General features: G+C 39.3%; 1 protein-coding gene across 1 annotated transcript; it reads right to left on the bottom strand.

The window, feature by feature from the left end:
* Positions 1-860: 860 nt before the first annotated feature.
* Positions 861-21,925, bottom strand: hdac11 (histone deacetylase 11). Its single transcript, XM_028998522.1, is given in 13 exon segments — positions 861-2,973; positions 3,782-3,960; positions 5,375-5,471; positions 11,992-12,054; positions 12,501-12,577; positions 14,979-14,982; positions 14,984-15,007; positions 19,065-19,181; positions 19,547-19,573; positions 20,215-20,315; positions 20,913-21,061; positions 21,265-21,317; positions 21,712-21,925. Coding segments are annotated over 12 exon segments (1,113 nt in total). The 5' UTR covers positions 21,300-21,317; positions 21,712-21,925; the 3' UTR covers positions 861-2,733.
* Positions 21,926-22,658: the final 733 nt, after the last annotated feature.

The raw sequence follows: 22,658 nt of genomic DNA, 5'->3' as shown, positions 1-22,658 counted from the left end.
TTAATGCCTGGCCAGTGACCTAATCACAAACGCTCAGTTAACCAATAATCATGCTGAGTGGATAATGAAATTCTTAATTTAATATGTTGGAGCATTTCTGGACGATGTTCAGCAAAACGATGGCCATTACCATTTATCACATTCTTTTACACTTGTTCAGCAATTGCTATACAATAAAATAAATGTCAATTTCTACATATAGTAGATGAAAAGGGTACTATAAAGGGGTACTATACTCAAAGCGCATCTTCATATACAGGACCAGTAAAAAGTTTGAACACATCTACTCTGTGGTGGTTACGGAGACTAAGATAAAGGCCATATTGAAGAATTCAGTTGCTTTCTTTTCCCTTCATGAAATGCTCATTAACATGACTCATAAGACACCAGGACTGTTGGAAAACCATCCCCGTTGTCTAACTTACAGTGGTTGAGAGAAATGCTGCCATCACAGCCATTACATAACCTCATGTGTGCCATTGCATAGTCTTGTGTCTTCGGTTTTGATCTATAATGTCAAAAATGCAAGACCCATAAAAAAGTGCATCCAAACTTTTGAGTGGAAGTGTAAATACATAAAACAAGAAAGAACTGTTAGTAGTTACCTGAAGACTATGTGTGAAGACTAAGGGCTTGTCACGGACAACATGATCTTTAATGATGCTTTTAGAAACATCATTTAAAATGAGGGGAGTATAATGTGTCACTACTTCCAGTCATGTTACTTCCTCATTCTGAATTATGGTACGCAATACGCATCAATGTTTTTTTTATGATAATCCCAAGGACACATTTGATCGTACACTGGTTAAGTTTAAGAATAGTGCCTACAGTAGTAAATTATCAACAAGCACATCATATTTGGTAACAATTCCAATTCTTTTAATAGGCAGATAGAACAGTGAATGACATTATGATTTCCTGCAGAACAATATGTCAATAAAAGAAATATATATAAAAAGATACAGTTGAGAGAAGGAGACCTCTTGGTTTGAGGTTCTAATGGACGATACTGTTGGTATCTTGGATATCATTGGTCTGAAGAGTTTGTTGAGACCCCTCATCAAAGTCAGTGTATCTTAGCAGAGACCCAATTAGCTCCCACGCTGCTAATATGGCCACTTTATAGTGCCTGCTCATGAATGTACGGAGCGTGGTCTGTAAGGCTGGGGATGAACTCTTTCATGTTGTTCCTTCTGAAAGTGCACCACACAGGAGAGCACAACCCACACTCATTAGAGGCCATTACCTAGTTCCCTCAAGCCACTAAAAGCCACACCACTAATGACAACAGACAGAGAAGCCAATGCAGTAGATGAGACAGAGATCTCATTCTGGGAGCCATTAGCCCTCCCAAAAAACACAAGAGTCTCCAGTGCACATCCCATGTCTGAACATTTAAGAATTTCGGGATCCTCCCATTAGATTTGTATGAATCTGATCATCAATGGCAGATGGATCCACAGCAAAAAGCTGTGTACCAGATAATTTTATTGAGCTAGCCTGGATGGCACTTCCTCATGATTATCAGGATGTTTTTCATATAATCAATCATTTATACCATTTCTCCAAACACGCAAGACACACTTAAGCAATAGTTGATACATTACTACTGGCCCCTGGTTTAATGATCATTAGTGTTCATATCCATTACTGCATTAATAAAATGTACATACTGTATTCCTCTTGTATTTAAAGGGTTAAAGCCACACTTTTATAAAAGCATACTAGAGTGAAAAGAGCTGCAGGTTGCTTTCAGATTAATTTCAGTGTAAGACTTAAATTCTCACACAGCGTTCCCTTCATTATAAAAAAAAAAAATACAGCGGGCAGCTGTGCTCGTCTTTAAAATCTGCAGACTGCAATGTGTTTAGCCAAGCTCCAAATGAATTTGCCATCATACAGGGATATATGGGATTAGGAATTAAATCGTGTCTGAATGCCATCTAGGTGGGGTGTGATATAGAGGTTGAAATAGAAGGGAATCTCATCAATGAACTGCTCCTCTCATGAATTAACCATGAACGGCTAAGTAATAAATCTAGGCTTTTAATCTCTTTAGGTACACTTCCACTTCCTTTTCCATTGTAAGGTGTGTGTGTGTCAGCACACGTCCAACAGGGTACAAACAAAATAATAATATAATATTAATATTAATAACAAAATAAAAACAATTAAGAAAAACATTCATTTTTAAAATGAATAAGTATGAAAAAAAACCTCAAAATGCTCTTTTTTGTACTGTGTACATTTTCATTAAATATTTAATTCACTTAGTGTTCACAATTATATTACTTTTAATTCATTCTTGTATGTGCAAACAAGCATTGCATAAATTCACAATGCTATAAATAAAATTATTTAAATATATAATCTCTGAATAGGAGAATCGGTTTATGCTGCACCATAATCCAAAGATAATAAGAACACAAACCAGCACACAGACAGTGCATTAGTTGTTCTGGGCCTTGCTCGTCTAAATGCCAACAGCCTGACTGAATTTATTCAGTGAAATGGTAAATTAAACTGTTATGGATTCCTACATCATCAGGTGCAAACATTAAGATGTGCTTTGTGTAAGTGAGGCCAGCCATGAAATCCTGGCAATTAGAATAGAATAGCGTAATTCTGTAGCAGGGATGCAAGACTGTCAAAACAGAAAGGAAATTACATCACTCCTGTCACTAGGAATACAGTGTGTCTTAAATCCCAAAAACCCACATATAAAAAGAGTCAAACTGTACTGACAGTGGCTGCAGGTAACACCGACTGGCCCATCGCGACTGGCTGCAGCGAAGGCCCAGCTGCATCCAAGGCTATACCCCCAATCAGGCCCTGTCTGTGCAGGTTCAGGATGGAGTCGGCGATGATGCGGGCGGTCTTCTTCTGGTACCCACCAGACGTGACCATCAGAATAGGGATTCCCCGTCTGCGGGCCGCTCTGAAAATGATTTCGTCCCTCTTCATAATGCCCTGCACAAGTGAGACAGAATGTCAGCCATGTTGACATAAAAACACTTCCACTCAGTATTTCCCCTGGTCCTGCAGAAAGGGTGACCTAATGTTTACATCTTTCTTACACACCCTGACATCTGAACCTGGAAACAGAGGGGTTCTTCATGCTGTTAGAGGAAGAGAGGTCAGATGGAAAGTCAACTCCCGATGGAGAGGGTGGGCGGCCCTCTGACACCCAAACAGTCGAGACTTCATGAGGTCACCGTCACAAACACAAAGTCATTAAATCATACAATCCAGAGCTTTTTAGCTTCTAAAGCAGACCAGTTACCAATCGGTTTGCTTTTATATATTGTCACTTGGCTGGAATGAGATGCAAGTGATGATAGTTATGATGTGGTAGTTATGAAAAAGACATCCTACCTCATATTAACCATTGATATGCTGCTACTAACTAATAAAGAGGAGCTGTGTGTGTGTGCGTGTATACATGCATGCATGCAATATTGAAATTTAAATGATTTCTTTTAAATAAAAGAACATTTTGTATGCATTTATTTATATAATCAGAATCTTCCCATTATTTATCTGGTCTTTGTCTATCTCCCAAATACCAAAAAATTAATATTATTTGAACATGATCTGTTGATTATATGCTGGTTTTTGGCATGGGTTGATAAAATTAATTCCAAATTAATTGCCCAATTTCGTTTGATGAAAGGCTGCTAAGATATTATGCCTAGTTAAAAGGCCTAAAGAGTTTGAAAATTATAGAACTCTGATCTGAATCCCAAAAGTCATGGAGGATGATTTTTTGGGAACGTACTTGTGGGGATATGGCCAGCCCTCCAAGAGGATCTCCATCCAGAATGTCTGTCCCAGCATTATAGATGACGATGTCTGGCCTGATCTCATTCAGAGCCCCTTCTGAGTGTAGCTCCACCTTCTGGAGATACTCCATGTCCTCTGTGCCCCAGTCCAGCTCCACTTTCCTCTTAATCGCTCCTGTAGAAAGAACTAGGTTTTATCAGGCAACTCAGCCACAGGAAATAGACACTGCCCTGCAGAAGCAGCTCGTTGTGCTGATAGAAGAAACGTCCAATTCACAGCTCCACGTGTCTGTCTTCAAGCTAAAGTGCTTTTTTTTCTCTACTCTTGTCGTCCAATCTCATCTGGCCAGATACCCCATTTATTGTTAGGTCGCCAGCAGGAGACAATCTCTTAGATCTATTCACAAAGCTGGGTATGCCAATCTCACCCAGAAAAGGCTAGGTTGCCAGGTTGTCACCACAATTAGAGGACTGAGTTGCTGAAAAGTCATCAAAATGGATCTAAAGGTCTTTTCAAGCACTTACAGATAAGACCAGAGACCCTTGTTTTAAGCCAAGGAGTGGAACATCTCTGCCAGTACATATTCTGAACCTCTGAAGAAGTAACATTATATAAAATATTTTAAATAATATATCATTATACAGTTTACATAATTATGCTACAATATGTGTCAAATTCTCACTCATCTGTGTGCTTAGCTGCTAAAACACAGCCCCACTTTTCCAGCCTGCAATCGAAGCCTTTTATTACTGGAAGCCTTTGCCAATTCCATCCCGAAACAACTAGTAACAATACGGCACACTGCACCCTTTCAAGCTCAGCGCCCTAATTAGTCTTTCCAGCTTTTAACCACAAATGAAGACAGGGGGAAGAAGTGACTGTAAATTAAGTCGTTTTTTTTCTTTTTCTTTAAAGACTCTTAAAAAGGCACAGACAGAAATGTGCATTGAAAAAAAAAATCAAACACAAAGAGTAGAACGGACCACACGACTTATCGCACAATGACAGTGTATGCCGCAAAGTATATATAAGAGACTTGAATTGAAGAGACCAAAAGGCGAGCAAGAGCTGAATGTGCGTCTTGGAATCATTTATTAACGTGCTTCAGTTCTGCTCAAACAGTTAACAGTTAATCAGTCCATGCGACAGCTTGTCAATGACAAGAATACAAATGGCTCACCTGCGTGCAGAACTGCAGTAATTATATTTTATGATATGTTAATGACCTCTGCCACAAAGTTTCTGATTTGATATTAAAAAGAAAAAAAAAATCAATGAACTTTTTTTTTTTCACCAAGAGCAAAGGTTGTAATGAGCAAGAGTGACTTTTATTGAGTGAGTTTTCATACTGTGGGTATGCACAGGATGAAACATTGTTTCTGTAGCCATGCGTAACACTGCCCCCTTTAGGTCACCAAAGGTCTCCCATCCTCATTTTTCATTGCAGGATGGAGGGGTGTGTGTCTGTGATGAGTGAGTGCAGACCTTTATACGATGTGTGCACAGAGCTTTAAGCATTTATTAATGCCAAATAAATCTGCAGCGTTTATCAGGACTAATACAATCTGGAGAGATTTATAGTACCCACTTTTGGCAAATCCATCCCCTGGATAGATGTGGCGGTTGTAGACGTCCATTATATACACCCGTCTGTCCTCCAAGAAATCTCGCTCATGTCCATTTCCCTTAAACACAGAACAGAAGGAAGGCTAGCAGGGTGATTAGAACATGGGTTCAAGCCGCTATTAAATAAATGTATTTTTAAAAAATGGAACATTCCAGAAAATAAAGTGGTGAAAACGCCACTAAATATGGAGTTACATATTCAAGGCTGAAACAAATGTGCTGATGTGCTAATTATTGAGCAAGAGCACGAGAAATTAGCAAAAGCTCTTCTAGCTTCATAGCTCGATAATTACATCTACCAATTATAGACAGCATTTTGTAATACTTCAGACATACGAACGCTTCCGCTCCCGAGTGTCTTCCACACTTTTTGCAGTGGCTTGTCTCTCTCCTGCTTCATGCAATTTATGTTTTCTCAGCATTTGCATAAGCAGGCACGATATTTAGAATATATAATGACAGACTCTCTCTCAGATCTGATGACAAGTCTTCAATGTGTTTATTTAGTGTCGGACATTTTGATTGACACAGTGGCCAACATGAACGGATGTGGTGTGTGGAGTGTGCCATTCTTCACGATCCCTCATCTATCTGTCATCTGCAGGACTTCAACGCCACCATGTCTGAATGATGCTCACTGCCCGGCTAGTGGTCACAGTTCACTGTGATATTAAGTCTGGGGCTCATGCATTTTTTGACTTTGAAGATGACGCCGCAAAGTAACTTTGAAACTATTTAAAAAGGAAGATTACAGTTTAATGTTCAGACATCAATATAGTATGAAGTGTAACGCATTAAAAAGTGCCTGAATTAACACACAGGATCTTATTATACAATTCAAAACATGGAAAAAACAGATTGGGATCTCCAGTGGAACAATACAATCTGAGAAAAGGTGAAACTCAAACAAGGACACACAAATATCACACAGAACTCTTTAATTGCTGAACTGATGCAAGGATCAATGAATTCACAGGATGGATGGATGGGTGAATAAATTTATAGATTCCATTCAAATTCCATGTAATTGTTCAAATGACCCTATTCTATTGAATAAAATTGCCATTGTGTGTCACGGCAGATCCCACGAGATCCAGCCACACCTGGTGAACAGTGACTGCAGTCCACACCCCCCGTGATTCCCCGCACCTGGAGTCACTCCTATTTAGGCTTGCCTGCAGCAGTGTTCCGGGTTCCTGTGTTAACCAGCAAAACCGGTCTGACAGAGGGAAGATGCGGTTTGCGCTTCACCAATCTTTTTTTTTTTTTTTTTTTTTTTTTTAGTTTTGTGTTGTAGTCATGGTCTTGGTCTGAGTGAGAGCCTCAGCCATTATGTGTTGTGTTTATTTTGTGGTTGTTATAGGTGGAATTATTATAAGGGGAATTATCAATCTTTTAAAAAGAAGTGCACAATTATTTTGTGAATATAATGTACAATTAAATTGCAGGACTGGTGCACTGGCAATTTCTACCATTTCAGACAATACTTGAGGCATTTTTGCTCTTTTTTTATCACATATTTCCTTGTACTTTCGCTCTACTGAAAGTCTATAATCACAGGGCAAAGTCTACTGGACAAGATCAGCTCTTGATTCTTAGTCATGATGAAAGCACAGTAATGAATAGTGAATATTTTATATATTTTCTTTTGGCATAAGTTAACATTTCAGCTTAATAACACAAGGTCAAATTCCTGTGGCAGTGTTTAAATGGCATCTGTCTAAACAGAATAGGCATTTTAAGACCTTTCAGACCATGTGCGATGGAGTTCACATTAAGTCAACCCAAAATAACTCTGTAGCCTGTTATTGTTTAGATGTCATAATTTCTGCCAAAATAACAGGCTGTCATGTTTTAATCATAAGCACACACTTGAGCATTCATAAATTCAGTGGTCACCCTAAGAAGAAACCTTGCCTGCAATCACGTGTCATCATTTTTGGGCCTTAATTGGAGGCCTCTTAGTACTTCCTGCCCCGAAACTGCAACAAACCAAGCTGAGGCAGCACTTTCCCCCGTCTATATGCTTGCATGGACGTTTGTTCCCAGCAAGGCCTTCATGAATTATTTACTCTGTCAGAATTGATTTGTTCCTCACGCCTTGGTCAATAAGCAAAAGATCATAATTATGAACAAAAGCTGTCAGCCAAATACCAGGAAATCTCACATTCTGGAGTCGATGTAAACACAATCAAGTTTTTGCGTCTACGGCCTCGAACATTTCACGATCGCCTATGCAGTAATGCCCTCCTAACACTGTCCAACTCACATATTTAATTCAAACCTCAAATTTTGCAAATATAGCTTTGCTATTATTAACTTTATACACTTAATAATACAAACTCTTCTTAACCAAACTTCACCTCCATTTACCTCATGCATTATTCATGTACGATATGTAATATCTATATTTCCACACAGGCTCCCCGTTCCCAAGCACATGGCAGAAAAGCAGTTCCTCTTAACCCTGACAGCAAAGAAAAGAGCAGCAAAACTGCCATGCATTAAGACAGAAAAACAAAACTTTCAGAGAAAGCATAATTTTCCTCTAATGACCCAAAATGATGTGTGGCAGATAAGATGGTGATCTTCAAGACTTTCAAGAAAGGCAGATGGTCTAATGTGCCACATTCACAATATAATTACAGTCTTCTTTTGATTTTGACTCTCTGTTTGTGCATCTCTATTCCTATATTCTCAGAAGATAATGCTACAGTATATACTGAGAGAAAAAGAGAACATCAAAAGAACAGGAACTCTACAAAAAACATTAACCAGAAGCTGTCTTTGCTGAGGTTGTTTGGAGGTTTGGGTGATATGCCATATAAGCCACATCACAATCTTCACAAGAACTATGACAGGTGTAATTAATATGACCAAATTGTTGGTCATGTAATGGTGATTAATTCAATTTAAAATAAATGGAAATTGAGCCCTGGAATTTGAATTATGCTATGGTGATATGCAATGGTGATTAATTCAATTTAAAATTAATGGAATTTGAGCCCTGGAATTTGAATTATGCAAGATGTGTTTAGGTTATGTCATGATAAGATAATTAAGATGGTGAAAATCTGAATGCAGCTAAGGAAGCAGACTGGTAACCAAAACATTTCGGGTTCAACTCTCAAGACACTCAAGGTGCCACTTTCATGGCTGCCCACTGCTTTCATGTTGGGGTTGATATTTTATTGATATGGTCATCTGATATGACGTCTGGATTTGCACTCATCTACCTGAAATAAATCTTAAAGGTGTAAACTCCATCCAGTCTACTGTGTTTAGCCATTGAACGTTAACTGGCATTGCCGACCCTACACACAAGGCAATCCCAGTCTAGACGGCTCTTCTCTGTGGTTTGGATGGATTGGGATTGTGCTACAAAGCACCATCAGAGCAGCTTCATCAACTTTATATCTTCAATAATTACTTCCAAGAGCATCTGCTCGCCTGACTTATATTTGCCTGCACTTTCTTTGCAGGCTTTTACTTTATTCACTTTTAAACATTGTGCCTTTAGAATAGCGCTTTTATGTGTGCTGTTGTCCTGAAGCTTGAAGGTTATCCTCGACTGTAAATCACTATGGATAAAAACATCTGCTAAATAAAGGTTATGTAATTTTGCCTAGCTCTGTCTCTTATTCAGTGGCAAAATATTTCTATCCGTGTCTTCTACATCCACAGCTTCACTAACTGTTTGATGAGTCTGAACATCGTGGCAATCTTACGATATGAACCTTCAGCCAGAATAGCCTCAACCCAAATGAACAACTGTGAGGTATTCTGGACCTGGGGAAGACCAAATGAAGCAATATCTTTCAGGAGACTGAGCTCCATGCCAGCAGCAGAGTTGCAGTGATAGGAGAATCTGTGAAAGACAATAAATCGCTGCTGATGACCTAGTTGATGCTAGAAAAAGACAAAGCCTGTGACACCAGAGGTGAAAATCTTTTTTTAGTGTGTGTGTGACTCCAAAAAAAAGTTCACAGCCCTTGCCGGTATTGATTGAGGACAGCGATATAGTAGTTCTTAGATCTGCTTTTTGAAATCCATAAGATCACTGAGTTACAGTTCCCCTATCATTATATCATGGTGCATTCCCCAGAGATTTGGCAACTGCAGAGCCTTATACTCTGTGAGGTTACAGTGTCTGTATAACACAGCTGTGGCTGAATAATCTACCCAAACGCAAAACATTTCCTACAGGGAGTGCAGAATTATTAGGCAAGTTGTATTTTTGAGGAATAATTTTATTATTGAACAACAACCATGTTCTCAATGAACCCAAAAAACTCATTAATATCAAAGCTGAATGTTTTTGGAAGTAGTTTTTAGTTTGTTTTTATTTTTAGCTATTTTAGGGGGATATCTGTGTGTGCAGGTGACTATAACTGTGCATAATTATTAGGAAACTTAACAAAAAACAAATATATACCCATTTCAATTATTTATTTTTACCAGTGAAACCAATATAACATCTCCACATTCACAAATATACATTTCTGACATTCAAAAACAAATCAGCGACCAATATAGCCACCTTTCTTTGCAAGGACACTCAAAAGCCTGCAGTCCATGGATTCTGTCAGTGTTTTGATCTGTTCACCATCAACATTGCGTGCAGCAGCAACCACAGCCTCCCAGACACTGTTCAGAGAGGTGTACTGTTTTCCCTCCTTGTAAATTGTCCTGCATGAAATTCATGTTTTTCTTGAAGGATGCAGACTTCTTCCTGTACCACTGCTTGAAGAAGGTGTCTTCCAGAAACTGGCAGTAGGACTGGGAGTGGAGCTTGACTCCATCCTCAACCTGAAAAGGCCCCACAAGCTCATCTTTGATGATACCAGCCCAAACCAGTACTCCACCTCCACCTTGCTGGCTTCTGAGTCGGACTGGAGCTCTCTGCCCTTTAACAATCCAGCCACGGGCCCATCCATCTGGCCCATCAAGACTCACTCTCATTTCATCAGTCCATAAGACCTTAGAAAAATCAGTCTTGAGATATTTCTTGGCCCAGTCTTGACTGTTCAGTGGTGGTCGTCTTTCAGCCTTTCTTACCTTGGCCATGTCTCTGAGTATTGCACACCTTGTGCTTTTGGGCACTCCAGTGATGTTGCAGCTCTGAAATATGGCCAAACTGGTGGCAAGTGGCATCTTGGCAGCTGCACGCTTGACTTTTCTCAGTTCATGGGCAGTTATTTTGCGCCTTGGTTTTTCCACACGCTTCTTGCGACCCTGTTGACTATTTTGAATGAAGCGCTTGATTATTTGATGATCACGCTTCAGAAACTTTGTAATTTTAAGAGTGCTGCATCCCTCTGCAAGATATCTCACTATTTTTTACTTTTCTGAGCCTGTCAAGTCCTTCTTTTGACCCATTTTGCCAAAGGAAAGGAAGTTGCCTAATAATTATGCACACCTGATATAGGGTGTTGATGTCATTAGACCACACCCCTTCTCATTACAGAGATGCACATCACCTAATATGCTTAATTGGTAGTAGGCTTTCGAGCCTATACAGCTTGGAGTAAGACAACATGCATGAAGAGGATGATGTGGACAAAATACTCATTTGCCTAATAATTATGCACTCCCTGTACATTTAAAACGATTAATGTTTCAGCACTTCTGCAGACTGTCTGTCAGGAAATATCCCAGACTGCACTCTCAGATGCTCAAGCACTTCCTCCAACTGAAACATAAGAAGAGCAGAGAGAGATGGCCTCTTTTTTCCCGTGCAGTTAATCTGCAGAACACAAGACCACAAAGCGCATAAGAGCCGTTTACTCTGTGGGGTTTTAAAGGAAAATGCACACCAGACTGGCTGCTACATGCTGCTTCCATGTCCTTAATCCTATTCCTAACCAGGCCTGAGTCCTTTCTACTACATGAGTGCGAGGGAGCCTCTTCAGGCTCGATTTTCACTCTTCCTCGGGGGACATTAAGGTAAACTGATGCTGTTTTAGGCCCTGAATTTCCACAAATGCAAATGCCCTTTTGCTTACTGAAGGTTCATCAAATCAATTGAAAAGACTGAAAAGCACATTAAAAACAGACTGTAGAAAAATCATGAAATATCATGAAAAATTATGAATATGTAAATGTAATGACTGCTCAAATGTTTAAATACATATACTTGTACTAATACAAAACAAAGACTAATAATACAATATTAATAATACTACTCTAGTACTAATAATACTTTGAGAAGAAAAGTTGACAAGATTATGACGACTGACTTTAGTATTAGTAGTAGTATTGATATTATAAAAACATAAATAATCAGATGTCAATCCAGACTAGTGGGGTTAGTAAGCAGTGCCTGATTTAAATGCTAATTCAAATAATAATGACAGTAGTAACATTTTAGCCATCAAAGACTGATCCCAATCTCAAATCACAAATCAACTCATATACAAGTCACAGAAATAGTGGTCCTTTTCCTTGGAAAAAGCACTGGGTAAGTGGTGCTGGTCTCGTTGACAGCAGTGTTAAACAGGAGGTATTATGTTGTCTACAGTGTCAATTCCTCAGCGGCATCATTGATTGGCAGTGGAGGTGGAAATGACTGCTGCTCACCTGATGAGCGTCCAGATCAATGATGGTGGCGCGGGCGACTCCATCTACTCTCTCAAACAAGAACTGGCACAGACGTGGAATAAAGCACACAGAATTTCCTTAACACAAAAGTTCTGGCAGAATAATGAGAGTTTAATCAAATCACATGGCACAGTACATTTCTGATTCTTCTTATGGATTTTATTAAGCCTTTTCCTGCGTGCAATAAGCAATTCTACAACAGACATGGTTTGCTAGATTTCTTGGAAGAGTTTTTTTTTAACATACCAGCACACACGCCATTAACTCACACCTATGATAAATTTATAGTCACCAATCAACCTAGTTAACAGGTCTTTGAATGGCAGGAGGAAACAAGATAACCTGGAGGAAACCCATAACCGCTGCTTCAATGTACCCCACACTGGATACCATATGTCACTAAAATGCTACATTATTTTATAGAAGACATTATTGTGGAGGGACATGAGCATCATAAAAATGTAATAGCATAACATTATCTTTCTTACCTTGATAGCTAAAGTGATGTCAGCATAAGCACAGAAGCCCCCTCCCTTGTTACTTGAACAGTGGTGGAAACCTCCCCCTGAGGCAGAAAGATAATTTATATAATGCTGTATTATCAGACAGACTAGACCTCAGATAAGACCCATGAATTATTCACAGCGTACATAATTTGGCTCTTTTAAGTGGCATTATTGAATGTAATAGGTATGTTAGTTGTAATAAATTATAGTGTTTGTTCTCTAATGTAACAGCTACAACACCAGGGGGTGTTCACTGGAGGTCAAGCATATTCCACCACCCATGATGCCCTGTGCCTCCCTTTAATAAACAGAACCCCTCCTGTAATAAAGACTTATGGTGGCATTAATTACCTTCAAATGCTGATCCAATAAATTCAATATTTTGGATTGCTAAGATTAAATTGTGGTAAAAGCATTTACTATAAAACATTTGGCAGACACCCTACTCCGGAGTAACTTACAACATACTTTCATGTTACCATCAATGGACCCCAACAATGAATACAACCATTTAATTCACTCTGTTGTAGTTTACATAAGTCAGACTATAAAAAAGTTAAAAGTCAGTCTAATTATTGTCTAAAGAGGAAGGTCTGTGCTGTTCTAACCTCGAGGGGAAGTTCATTCCACCACCTATAAACTGAAGTGATTGTCACTTGTGATAAACAGCACACAGTGCACACAGTGAAATTTGTCGGGATTCGAACCGGCAACCTTCTGATTACAGGGCCGCTTCCTTAACCGCTAGGCCACCACTGCCCACCACTGGACCTAGGGGCAGTCTTACACCACGCTTCCACCACAGAGAGTGTCTTCCTTGTACTTTCAGCAGAGGAGGGACCAGGTGAGCGCTACTGGAGGGTTGGAGTATACGGGTATGCAGTGCGAGGTATAATAAGGGCTCTGAGGTAGAATGGTGCTACCCCATGTTTGGCTTTGTAGGCCAGCATCAGTATTTTGAATCTGAAGTGGTCTGCTACTGGGAGCCAGTGGAGAAAGCATAGAAGTGTGGTGGTTGAAAGGTTGAAAACCAGTTGTTCTGCTGCACTCTGTTTTAGTTGTAGAGGTCAGATGGCACTCAAGAGGCAGAGGTAGGGGCAGAGGTGGCCTAGTGGTTAAGGAAGCTGCCCCATAATCAGAAAATTGTCGGTTTGAACCCGATCCGAAGGGCAGAGGACGTTGTGTGCACCATGTGCTGTGCTGCAGATAGAATCTACATGAGCAGGAAAGATTAGTGTGAGTCGAGAAGGAGGGTTGGTTGTCTATAGTTACTCCAAGGTTGCATTCAGTTGCAGAAGGAGCGATATGTGAGTGTTCCAGGTTCCAGGTAGATAGCAAGATCCTGATGTGGTGAAGAATCTGATGGAATGAATATTAATTGTATATCTTTTATAGAGGGAGAAAAAAAGAGGTGCGAGCACTGAGGGACGCCAGTGGAGACTCTGCATGAAGCAGTCATGAAACCTTTCCAAGTTAATTGGTAAGACTAGGAAGCTAGGAAGCAAACCACTGCCATGGTGAGCCCCAAATTCCAAGTCTCTTGCGGATAGACAGGAGAGCCTTGTGGTAAAGGAGAATAACAACAGATCAGTTTTGCTGATCTGGCCGCAAACAGACAGAAGGGCCGTCTCAGTAGAATAACCTGCTCTGAAGCCAGACTGGTTGGGATCCAGGAGGTTGTTCTGAGACAGATGAAGTGATAGCTGACTGCAGACACAGTGCTCAAGGACTTTAGAAAGAAGAGATGAAGCAAGAAGAAATGAGAAAAGATACACTGGTCGGTACTTGTTGATGTCTATAGGATCAGCGGTGGGATTGGAAGAACCATGGCTGTATTAAAGGCAGTTGGAACATGATCAGATGTAATTGAACCATTTATGATGTTAGAAATTAAGGGAATAAGGTCAGGAGTTTGGAGCATTTTGCAGGAGATTGGACAGATGGTTGGATTGCCTGTAGATACGATCTGAAGGATTTTATCTGATTTAATTGATTGAAATCAATCAATCCATAGCTGAGATACATTAAAAAGAAACCTGCATGCTTTTTATTAGTTATCCCAGAGAGAAACGCTTGCACCAGCAAAACACAGAAAGACGAATGCTCCTCTTTACTCTCCCAGTTTGCATAAATCAGAACACATGGATCAGTCCTGAATAATGAATGCTTTCAGGTAGATGATGTCATTCTTGTCAAAATCAATAAGATCAGACCTTTAGGGCATTTGCTGAAAATTGCACTAGCACTGGGTATGCTTTAATTCAAGCGTTGTGTAAAAGTGCAGTGTACACTGTTCCACACCAGCTACATTGTATATAGCATCATGCACACACTGTCCATCAGCAACATGTAACCTTATCTGAATTATTTACACAAATAGTAGGCATACTGTTGTGCAAAATTAATGCAGAGTGTGCTGCATTTAAAAACTGGAACAAGAAAACATGGATAACAACTCACCAACATTTATCAATGGCAAGTTTTCCTGCCTAAAGGAAAAATATATTTACAGAAAGCAAGGTATAATAATTGCACTTCAAGCTATGAATTAATAAGAAAATTTGGTTGAACTAATGTTACATTATTTCATGCTATTTATAATAAATGCTCTCAGAACGGATGTTTCATATACAATCTCAAAAATTAAGAAGCGATTCCAAATCGACTCTAACACCAGTATTCAGTGGGGATAGAGCACTTCCACTACACTGAGACAGCATGCTCATTATTTACCCCATTTGATGTTTTAGAATATGAATAAATAAAATGTCAACTGTATGTTTTGGTTCCAAAAACCCTGCCGATGTATGTGACACAATCTAGTGATCAAAAGAAATTGGATAAGGTTTACAAAGAGCCCACTGCCTGACTCTGTTACAAGAAAAAGTGGAATTATCTGGATATCTAGAAAATAGGCTGCATATGCATGATTATAACACATATTAGTTAATACACACAAGTAATACACACAAGTTAAACTACCCGTAAATTTTATTATATTGAAATCCTAGGGTTTACCAAATTAGCAATTATCAATAGCAAAAATCATTTTTGACGTTAACAGGTAACAAAAGAATTACTAAATGTAAGGGTTCATTCACCATAATTATTGATGATGTTTACTCAATGAACACATTGCTTCATAAAGTACTGTGAGCTGCTTGTTCGATTTAATTCTTTGTAAATTATTCAGCATGAAGACAAGTGATGATTTCTCCCCTTTCATCCGGAGGAGAATCATCAGTGCCAACAGACCAGTGCAAACAACACTCAAGGGCTGGCATCTCAACTACAAGCACAGGTACCCGCCTCCTCCAAAGTGCACTTGAAATGAGGTCAGAGGACCGACTCATCCTGGGAGGAAAGCCCAGCCTGTTTTGTCCAACTCGCCCACAGCCTTATTGGAATTAATCCCTCTGAATGAAGATGGTGCATGGCCCTGCATAGGGAGGAGCCTGTTTGGAAGCCGCTTCTGCCCTGGGAGCAGATCTCAGTGGGAGGATTCCTTGTCCAAAACACTGTGGGTGCACCTAAATCTGTTACACTTTCTCCATGGCAGGAAATATGTGGCAGGTGTGATTGTACTAGGACCCCGAAGGACAACAATAAAACCCAAAACCCAAAGCGCATGCCTTTATTTTAATTGAATATTTTTATTATTATCCTTTACCTGCAACATTTCCTATGCAGGATATCGCATCGCTTCTGCTTGCATGAAAAATGTGATACACACTCCAATTGTCTCTGCACTCCACCAACTGCTTAAAGCTGAGACAGCCAGGAAAATTGCCTGTGTGTATGATGTGTGCAAAAGCCAATAATGTCCTGCTCACTGATCGCATAGTAATAACACGTATTAGCATGTATGCACACTCTGGCTGACTGAAGAGCATTGTTAGGTTGGCGAGAAAGCCGTTTAGCAGTTCCCAGGTCTTGTGTTTGTCCCTTTGTTACAATAATGCTAGTAAAACTCTTAATCCCAAGACAGGACCTTCTATTTGCCTTCTCAATATGCAGCCTAAATGAAGTACTGGCCGAAAGCTCCACAACACAAGCAAGAAACTGGAAAGTTGGCAATAACTTTTCACACATTTGGGTATATTTAATAGCGCAGAGGATTCCGAACAGGACCATCTCATCTAATCCATATGTATTAAAAAAATGTATCCAGCAAAAGTAACCAAAATTTTAATGGAGCGATTTACAAAAAAAGTACAATTTATTGCATAATGCAATAAATTCTGCATCACAAATGAAAATACATTGAATGAGTGTGTGCTGTGTGGTACTTAGATTCATCTAATTAGTAGAACTAATTTAATGCAAAAGCGAATGTAATTTGCTGTGATTAATTTCTAAATATTTAACTTTTAAATAAATAAAGAAAAATATATTAATAGAATAAATGCAAATATGTATTTTTGCATACTGTAAATCCCTGAAGATTTGCAATCTCATCTCTCTGTGTACTATTATTTGGTAAAATGAAGTTTACTTTGACTTTGAAGGGGTCTGACCTATGACATGGATGAAGGAGATCTACAATATTTCACAAGAATTCATGTGTTATTCATTTATTACTAATCAACTGACAGTCCTAATAATTTGAAACTCTTACATACACTTTTTTTTATTTCCCTTATACAGTAGATCAATTCTGATTGGGTTCTAGAAAGCATTCAATTCCCCAAAACCCCCATCCTGTCCAATGGTCAATCACGGGTTACCACTGCAATCTAGACAAAATTAGACACACGCCATCAGCAACAGACAACAAATGCTGTGTCACACCAAGGCAGCGCTGGAGTGAGATGGGCAGTAAATTAGCTGTGCTGGGAATCGCGGCTGATCGGGAGGGCTTAATTACACTCTCCATCAGAATTATCGCTCCCTCCATATATGCCTCCCTCTTATTCTGTAGTACTCCCTCTCACTCTCCCTCATCATTAGATACTCAGCGCTACTGACAATGATGCAGTGGTGATCACAGCTGGCCTTTTTTTGACTGAAGAACTAGGATTCTAATGAACATTTAAATAGCATCTTGTATGAACTTACTTTGCTTGGTGGTAGGCACGAACATTGGGAATTCTAACATGATGTTCCGTTCTGACATTATGTAGCCATTTTTTCCTTCCTTTACTACACAAGCAATAAAAGCACCAACTGCTTTTAGCTCTTCAAAGCAGGATCGATGATATTATGTGATTTTGCTACCTATATAACCTCTACACATATCCTGCAGTCACTTCACTTTATTATAATAACAACAATACATTTACTGAACACAGGCAAATGTCAAGAATGATTTAAAACATTATTAATTGATGAAATATGACATAAAAATTGACATAATTAATTTGTAACTGAAAGTCTATACAAACCGAATAAGAATTGCTGGTGTCTTCCTCTTGTAAGTCGCTTTGGATAAAAGCGTCTGTTAAGTAAAGTAATTAACTATATTGAAATACTTCACCATTTATTTAATTTGTCCACATTCAGCGAATCATCAATTAATTCCTTCCATCTGTCAGTCAACAAAGAACCATCAAAGTAAGTTTCTGAAACGCTGATCTGGCATGTTTGTGACACCCAGCAGCTCCTGACGAGCGGGTACTGAGCTGTTCTCCAACACGAAGCCCAAGGGTTCTAGGTCCTGTGTGACTAGTTTGTGCGGTTTATGTAGTGTGTCTGGATTTGTGCCATACAGGATCATGCATAGCCACAAGGAGTTTCATTTCGTTCATTTGCCAGTGATCTGGGACGTTCTCTTCAACTCTTCTAAGGCTTAGGACTTGACAAGCGGGCAGTTTACAAGCGTGCAGCGGTGTCTTGCAGCCCAGACCGAAGCACACCGCAGCACGAGAGGTGTGCATGAGCATGAGGCGTGGTGGCATGTTCCTGACCATCCTCTTTATGTTCTCCTAATGAACTCTGTTCGTTTTCCCAACCCTCTGTGTCCATTGTTCCAACTCTCCTCAGTTGTGACACTGTGTGTGCATCAACATGGCACTACCATTCAAGATATTGATCAGAATACTACCTCACTATACTACCTCAATAAATTCCTCCACTTTTCCCACTACATATTTAGGTTCCGCATCACCTGCTTCGATGTTGTCTGCTAATACTCAATGTACATGTTGGAAAGGACAGACCTCCAAACCAAACCAACCATTTGTTTAAGATAGTCCCACCCACTTACTTTTAATAATTAATGACACACTTTATTGTTTATTGATGCATTTACCTATGTAATATTGGCACTCATAGACCTCCATAAATGCAAAGTAATCTTTTATAGCATCAAGCATTTTTTTAAAATTTATATTATTGGATTGGTCCACTTGCGCTTGCTTTAGATATTCTCAGTTTTTGAAAAGAGAATTTCAATCTTAAAACAAAGGAACTGGAACTTCTAAATGTATGTTTTGTTGTCTATTGCTATACAAAGAGTTAAACTGTCTGTTTTTGTGTGTGAAAATGTGTGTGCGTAATCAGGTTGAGGTATTGTAAGGCTTGTAGCACAAATGAGAGTGCACATACCATGATGGTCCCACCCGTCTGTGTGCGCAGGGGTCTTAGCACTTTTCGCTGCACAAGGAAGTTAGGCAGAAACAGCAGGGGTGGGATTTCTGTGATCGTAGCAACCACCGCAGACCACTGTAAAGGTCAACAAGCATGAACACACCAACTTTTTAAAAAAGGACAATTTTGACTGTCTTTGCTGCACGTAACACACTTGAGAAAAACAAAAGCAGACAAAAGAAACCACAATAACTCCGGGCTGCTCAAAAATTTTTCAGATACATAATGGGTAAAAAAAAAAAGAAAAAAAAAATGAGAAATTGACATCAAGATCTCAGAGGAGTATCTGACACAGGAAGCTTCTAAATGGAAATGCAAAATGGTGGCAACATGTTAAAGGAGTGCAGTGAGCAGTTTACTAACTCCTGATACTGTATTGAGAAAAAAGTAAAAAATAGATATATATAAAAACAGATTCAGTCACATTGGAACTGTGATACCTCTCTTGAGCCCTCCAAGATATGGTTCTGCATGCAGCAAAGGAAGAGAGAATAAATACACAGACGTATTTTAAAGTGTGTGACAACAAGCTACAGATAATGTCAGCCTATGCCCTTCAAACTGCACAGAGAGAATGGGAGTACGTTATCTACTTAACACTACACAGCAGTGAGTCATGCATCATTGCCAAACATACTGTGTGAATGCAAAAGCGTTCACCTTCATGCAAACAGACGTGCATTTAAAGAACTCTTAATGCACTGTGCTCTGTACTTTGCTTTACATTACTTTGCTAATTCAGGAGCAGATGAGTCAAGCGTGAACTTGGCAGTGAGCCGTCCATCAAAATCCACTGGGTTTCATTGATGCAACTGAATCTGGACCTTCAGGCGAGAACTAGAGCACACACTTCTTGCAGTCTGAGACAGCATTTTTGCTGTCTTTATCATTTTGTTCTCAAACAACATCTGCAAACAACATCTGCCAGCCCTGAAGCTGAAGTGCAGCTTCCTTCTGCATGAGAGACCCTCCTTCGTCTTGACGTAACTTTTTGCCATCAGTGCTATGAGTGATGTGCGCAGGGATGTGTGGTGAATGTAAGGTTACGACAGAATGTTTAAAGGCACAGTCTGGTGGTAAGACAGCAGTGGAAAGCCAGCTGTTGTACCTTCAGTTTGCTCAGGTACAGTTTAGTGTGAACAACAAGCAGGTCCTCCTCTGTAGCCTCCCGTGCTTCCACTATGTTGTCATCTGTCAGAAACTGCTCCTCTACAGGGAAAACATATGATAAAACAAAAATATTTCACATATAATTCAAATATAATACACTATATGATTCCACAAAGAAATCTGAAACAAATATTGGTTATAATCCTGTGAATTATTGCATACGGTTCATCAGGTAAATGCCAAACGTGCTTTCAATTCATTAGCACAACCTTTTAAAATTTTAATTCTTAGGATGTACTCACATAAAGACCCTGATTATTTCTGAAGCACTGCCAGAGCTGCACCTTAGCCCTGACCTTCACTTCAAAGCCAGAGCATTGAAACAACAGACACTCCCAGAGGGGCAACACCTTACCTAATTATAGCTGCTTTGCCACTGGATACATTCAATGCTGACACTTCTATGTCAAGGGAATGTATGCACTATATTTAAAAGAAAGCAATTTATTATATTTTCCTGGTTCATCTGATTGACATGAGGTTTTGGCAGTCGAAGACAGAAAGTCAGTGTCCTCATCTCTCCTTTAACTTTCATTCTTCTTTGTCTCCCCTTCTTCCCATATTATGTATATATTCCAGTAAACAGTGGTTTTATTAATCTTGTTTTGTTGTTTTTTGTGGTGCTTTTCAAAGTACCTTTAAGGAAGTGAATGACCTTTCCCCATTTGCCAGCATCAAAGGGATGGAGCTTCTCAAGGCCCATAAATGTGATGTTGTACTGAGGAGAGTACACGATGGGAATGCATGTTGAGGGGACCTCAACGTACAGGTCTGTTTCATGCGAACTATAGAGAAAAAAAAATGCAAGTAAAAAAAGAGACCATTAGAATTACTGTATTATTATTCTATTTTTTTATTGGTTGACAAATGTCAGCTAATTTAAGGTTGATTCAAACTGAAACTTGGGATAATGTAAAGAAGCTAATCAATTGAAAAATAATGTCTTTTATTTTTCAATTCCAAAAGCAAATAGAGTTTGAATACCTACACTTTCTGTGCTTCCTTGTCCTCTTTTTGAGACATACTTCACCATGCCTTCACCTGAAATTAAGGTAACTTGGTAAAATTACAAACTTGTCTTGAATACAACATTATGCTATTTATTTATTAGCAAAATCAATTTAAACACAGACCTGGTTAGTTACAGACATTTGGATTAAGTAGTTCCTTTCGCTTTAACCTTTCTGTTCCGCTTATTCGAAACTACATTACCCAAAATGCACCACGGTCTTGAACATGCGCAATAGAAATAAAAGCTACGCTTCGCCCTATGTTTATGATGGCTACTTTCTTACCAATAATAAATTGACAGTTGTAAAAACGATTGATATTTCCTTAAGAAATGGAAGGCATTGCGATACGTTCTTTTACAAGGCAGCCACAGTCCCCGTGTTTACGTAGTGTTATCGATTCATTTCAAAATGACACCACTCACCTGCTAGCCATAGCCTACTTATTTCGCTTATTTCTAAGGCGAGTAGCTTAGTTTACTTTGCGCGGTTGTCATCTTCTCAACAGATGATTCACGCCCGTATTTGCGCAAGTGGTTGCAGTTGACAAGCATTCATTGCACAGAATGTGTCTGAACTGAATCCCCTTGCAGCGACTTGATCTCGGTTCTCACGCAGACACCCACCCCTTGTGCTACGTCACTGGCGACGGCTCCGTGCACACGGTGATCTGCGTCAAGACTGCACTGATTAATATGTGAATTAAAACTAACTGAACAAAAGGAAAGACTGCTTTAAAAGAATGATTTCCTGTTTATTCCCCCAGAATGAAAAAGAATAAACCACTCAAGCGAATGGTAGTTTGTGCTGAATGTCGTTTTTCTGTAGCCTCGTAGCCTTATTCCTTCGGAATAAAACAAGCACATGAGATTCTTTTTTCTTTTCAAAGCAACGTTTGTAGGAGTTTGCAGGGTGTATTTCCCTGTGCGTGTCATAAGGAATAAAGACACAAAGAACGGCTCCCTCTCTGCATTTCCATAAGGATTTAACTGTAGGTTTGGGAGAACTGAGGGTTTTTCCATAAAGGATTTAACTGTAGGTTTGGGAGATATTATTCTGCTGAAACCTTTACAAATTGTGTGTGTAGCATATTTTTCCTTTGCCCCGTTTCGTCCTTTTTTTGCCTGCTCCTTTATTGGCTTCACAGTCCCTCCAGCAGAGGAGAAAGCATATTACTGTGCTTTACGAGTTTCTTTTATTCTTTTCAGAATTTGTACTGTGTCACAAAAAATAGTGTTTTTTTTTCTTTTTTTTTGGGGGGGGGGGGGTGTCTTCAACACTGATAAATAATGTCATAATAATTTGGAATAATTTAACCAATGTTGTGGTGCCACTGTAAATATACTGAGTCTAGATAACTGTCCTATGTTAT

Source organism: Denticeps clupeoides, chromosome 12 (assembly GCF_900700375.1).
Source record: "Denticeps clupeoides chromosome 12, fDenClu1.1, whole genome shotgun sequence".
In the NCBI taxonomy this organism is placed as follows: Eukaryota; Metazoa; Chordata; class Actinopteri; order Clupeiformes; family Denticipitidae; genus Denticeps; species Denticeps clupeoides.
The sequence above is the reverse complement of the archived record's forward strand: the minus strand, read 5'-3'. Positions and strand labels throughout refer to the sequence as shown.